At 38.9% G+C, this 4,831-nt stretch overlaps 1 protein-coding gene across 1 annotated transcript in view; it reads right to left on the bottom strand.

Annotated features, from left to right (window-relative positions):
* LOC104742825 (germinal center kinase 1-like) overlaps positions 1 to 2,962 on the bottom strand; it is a 7,308-nt gene extending 4,346 nt beyond the window's left edge. Inside the window, exons 1-11 of the mRNA XM_010463881.2 lie at positions 2,749 to 2,962; positions 2,258 to 2,405; positions 1,919 to 1,975; positions 1,613 to 1,640; positions 1,407 to 1,529; positions 1,181 to 1,292; positions 1,061 to 1,098; positions 901 to 954; positions 508 to 576; positions 281 to 397; positions 75 to 143 (exon numbers count right to left, since the gene is read on the bottom strand). Of these exons, the coding sequence (XP_010462183.1) occupies positions 75 to 143; positions 281 to 397; positions 508 to 576; positions 901 to 954; positions 1,061 to 1,098; positions 1,181 to 1,292; positions 1,407 to 1,529; positions 1,613 to 1,640; positions 1,919 to 1,975; positions 2,258 to 2,352 (762 nt within the window). The 5' untranslated portion in view covers positions 2,353 to 2,405; positions 2,749 to 2,962. The remainder of the gene's footprint in view (positions 1 to 74; positions 144 to 280; positions 398 to 507; positions 577 to 900; positions 955 to 1,060; positions 1,099 to 1,180; positions 1,293 to 1,406; positions 1,530 to 1,612; positions 1,641 to 1,918; positions 1,976 to 2,257; positions 2,406 to 2,748) is intronic.

The following is a 4,831-nucleotide window of genomic DNA, read 5'->3' as shown; positions in this document are numbered from 1 at the left end:
ACAAGGAAGAGTTGTATGAGAGATCTTGGCGTGTCACTGCTGGCAATAAAGATCAGAGACTGCACTACAAGTACCTCAGCAGGAGCCTTTTTCAAGCAAAACGAAACAAATTCCTTCAAAGGACGTGAAAAATGCTCATCTAACTGCAGAGGAATACAGAAAGTTAAATATCTAGCTCGAGAAAGGCGACTTCGCAATCAAGACATACGTCAGTATTAGGTTTCCTCTCAAAAATGCATTCGAACCATCCAACAAAGCCCATAAAATTAGAAATATGAACCTGAGGAGGGCTTTCCCGGGGAATGATAAAAAGCACTCTCATAGGATGAAGGTCGGCAAGGGGAGGTTCTCCTTTTGCCATCTCAATCAATGTTATTCCAAGAGACCATATATCTGCCTGCAACAGACATGATTAGAAAAGGCTACAAAATAAGTAAAGCCAGGACATACACAGAAGATTGTGTAAACTAGAAGAAGAAAAGAAGCTAAGGCAGATGGACGAGATACCTTCTCATTATACCCTTCTGAGTTCTGAATCACTTCTGGTGCCATCCAAAATGGTGTTCCTACAAATGTCTATCAATATATATAATTAGCAAATGCAGTCCAAGTAGATGTATAATAAAACTAAACCATCACAGCCGAGAGATAAAATTTAATAAAATAATTAGTTATCCTCCAGCTTCCGTAGGGACACTTATAACATATACTTCCCAACCAACATGTTCAAACATTAGAATGACTATAGAATGGAAAAAGCATGGGAACTGAAACTACACAACGATAAGGGCAAATAAAGTGACTGAGCCTATTAAGAGAATTCTAGAACATTAACGATAAATGAAGAAGAAAGAAACACGACATAGCGTCAGGAATTTCATTAACATAACAAATAAACACCTTTCTCCTTGATATTGTCCGGGTTAATTGTGCAGAAACACCAAAGTCCGCGACCTGATATGCGTGAAAGAAGTTGGAGATCAGCTACGCAACTAAAACCACTCGGACATAAAAGAAAATTTAAGAAATGAATCAAATAAGTTTAAGAAGTAGAGAATACCTTAACATCACCATTCTCGCTCAACAAAATATTAGCGGCTGCAAATAGGAAAAAAATAATTGTCATGCAATAAGTAATGAGAAAACACAGTTGGATCTAAAATATATAAGCAGAGAAAACCTTTAATATCTCTGTGAATTTTTCCCTCAGTGTGGAGATATTCTACAGCATGAAGTAGGTCGCGCGTGATACAAGCAATTGAAATTTCATCCAATGGATTACCAGGTTGAAGCTACACTCGCAATATTGTTTTAAGAGATTACAATTTGCACCAACGAGAGAGATGTGTGCATCACCACACAAACAATTATATAATTCAACCCAGCAAAGAAGTGAAATAACATACAAGGTCAGCAACTGAGCCACCAGCCATGTATTCCATGATGATCCATAACTTGGTCTGGTGAAGGTAAGAACCATAGTATTCGGTAATATATGGGCAACGGCATTGCGATAATACTGAAATTTCCTGGGATTAATAGCAAGATGTGAACACGACAATCTTGCATCGTTAATACTAACCAAAAAATTTGACGCGAATCCAAGGGATACCTTCTGTATATCTTCAATCTCATCTTCTCTGTCAGATATCAAGTTAAAGGGGCTAGTTAAAAAAGGGCACTGAGCATTGTTGTAATCTTTTGACAAGGCTACTACAGCTGAAAACTAGAGCTATTTTACAGAGAAAATCATATTGTAGATTAATACCTTTGACAATCACCCAAATACAGCATACGCAAGGTTTTGAAAACCAATGTTCAGTTTTATTAGAGAGAAAACAGAATAATATCCAAACGTGTAAGTGGAGACTACATATTCGATAGCGAGATAAAAAAATATAAAAACGCAAATACTTACGATTCTTCCAGATCGATAACTTTAATGGCAACTTCTTTGTTAAGATCCGTATCAAACCTGATAAGCAGAGACAACATTTCAGCATATGAATAAAGCAAACGCAACTGTTCTCCTTATAGGAAAAAGATAGAAAACAAATGCAAGTAGTCAGATTATCTTAGATCAAGGCCGGAATGGTATTATATTTCTTCTACAAATTTCTGCTTTTTCCACAAGTTAGATGAACTTAGGAAGCTGCTAGTTCTGTGGCATAACACATGTAGTGTGTTCTGTGGCATTCCTTCTGATCAATGTAATGGAAAACGTTAAGAAGTGAGGATGAGTCAGATAGATACTTACGCTTTGTAGACATCACCAAAGGATCCTCTGCCGATTAACTTAAACTGGCTAAATCTGGCTCCAGCTGCCTCTTGTAAACCAGCAACATCATCCATTTCCACAAGAATAAAACCAACAAAAACTTATACTCACCTCTTCTTCCCCCTCTCTGCAAATTTTTACACAATTTGATTGCATCAACAAGCAGAATCACTCACTTACGAATTAAAAATTCCCGAAATTGAGTCAACCCTTTCAACTATTATACAGCACATTCCCCAAAACTGAGATCTATTACTAAAATCTGATTTATCACAATGCATACTCGATTTCTCAACTACATGATAGCAAAAAAAAAAAAAAAAAATCCCAACTACGTAATTCGAAACACTTTGATTGAAATCTCTCCCATTCAATCAAATCACCCAGAAAGAAAAATATAAGTCAAATTTGTTTTCTACAATTACGATGTCAAAATCCGAGAAATTTCGAGGATCGTATTCAGAGATTACCTTTATAAATTAGTTGAACGAAGAGTAATCTATACAGATCTTCTTTGTTTTCTTTTCCTTCAGTCTTCGCTTTTTTTTTATGTTATCTTCCCAAGAAAAATTCTCTCTTCGATGCTCTCTCTCTCTGTCTCTCTGTCTCTCGAGCACCAAGAGATCGAGAAGAAGAAGAAGAAGAACTTCGATTATGAAGTTTTCTCGATTTGATTATTCAATTTTTTTTTCATTTTTGTTTTTCTTACTTCTCATTTTTATTTCCGACTTAAACAACGACCCGACCCGGATTGAATTACAATCCAGCTAAAGATATAAGACAGGCCCAGCCCAAACTTTGATGAGATTTTTTTAATTTTAAATTAAATCTAAAGGGCTTTAGGGATGATCCATTGTTTATTGCTATTTTTTTCAACTGTTTACTGCTATTTTTGTGTGTTAAATTTATTTATTTATTTATTTATTTTAACAACAGTGTAAAAAATTGACTCAAACAAGCCAATTAGGAAAAGAACCGTTAACATATGTAACCAAATGTGGTTGAGTACGAACTTGTCGTGCTAATCGATCTGCAAGCACATTTGCATTTCTGGAGATCAAAGTCAATGAGAAACTTGAGAATTTCTCCATATCCACTTTGATGTCGTCAAGATAGGCAGAGAAAGCCGGCCAGTCGGACAGTAAAGATACCATCTTCACCAAATCTGAGCAGTCTGTGAGAAGGCTACCTCCCTGAAATCATGTCATATCATGCATCGCAAAGCCCACACAAAAGCTTTTACCTCCGCATGAAGTGGTGAGAGACTACGTCGATAATTTGAGGCGCCCATGAGTGGAGATGGGTCATGGGTCGACATACACACCCAGCCAGCATCAACAAACTTGTATGTGTCCTTCCAAGAGCCGTCAACTAATCAACGGAATTCAGTGTAAACCGGTGGAAGAGAAAAGCCTCCCCGCACTAACCAAGGCCCAGAAAACGGTGGAGCCGTAGAAACCTCCTCCTCCTCAACCTGAGCTGCAACCCACGTCGTTGCCTCACTAGTTGCCAACCAAGCCACTTTAGTCGGCCTTTCCACCTCATTTTCGAATACTTTCGCATTTCTAACTTTCCAAATATACCACATTATCCAAGAAAAAGCTATAACCTGAGAACCTAGATTTTGTGCCCCTACAAAATGATCCACATTTGCATAAACCGATTATGTGGGAAAACCAATTGAACCCATCGGGACATTAGAAAGAGCCCAAGCCTGTCGCGCAGGCGGGCACTGAAAAAGGGCATGATTAGTAGTTTCGACTGGAACACCACACCGGGCACACTCCAAATCACAAGAAATTCCCCGCCGACTTAAATTTGCCGTGATGGAGAGACAACTAGAAAGGACTTGCCACATAAAATGTTGGATTTTTGGCGGGCACCTAACTTTCCAAACACTAGCCTTTAAAGAAACTATGTCAGGAACACATACTGTTGCCGGGAGTCCCGGAGCAATGGCCAAACGAGTCGTATGATACCCTGATTTAACTGTATACTTCCCCGACGACTTTGTGAAGTGCCAACCGAGTGAATCGCTCTGCGGAGTAACACTCAGAGGTATAGCCTCTACCAAGGCCACATCCAGAGGATCAAAATGGTCGGCTAGCCGATCCATCCGCCATGTGTTTGTGCTGCGATCAATAAGACCAGTAATACTAAGTAAAGGATCCTGAACCGAATCCTTACTCAACATTGGTCTCACTCTCGGGAATTGGGCTGGAATCCAGGGATCTGTCCAAACAGAAACAGTATTCCTGGAGCCAACCCGTTTAATTAGCCCTTTACTTACCAGAGATCTAGCGGAAACAATACTTCTCCAGCCATAAGATGGAGAGTAAGATTTTATTGGATCAATAGGATTTGAATTCCGATAGTACCTACTTTTAAAAACCCTTGCAAAAAGTGAATCTAGGGCTTCTATTAACCGCCATAACTACTTAGCCAGTAATGCCGTATTGAAGTCATAAATATTTCGAAAACCCAAACCTCCAAGTTGCTTACTTGAACAAAGTTTCTCCCACACCAACCAATGCATACCCCCCCCCCCCCCCC

Source organism: Camelina sativa, chromosome 14, assembly GCF_000633955.1.
Source record: "Camelina sativa cultivar DH55 chromosome 14, Cs, whole genome shotgun sequence".
NCBI lineage: Eukaryota > Viridiplantae > Streptophyta > Magnoliopsida > Brassicales > Brassicaceae > Camelina > Camelina sativa.
The sequence above is the reverse complement of the archived record's forward strand: the minus strand, read 5'-3'. Positions and strand labels throughout refer to the sequence as shown.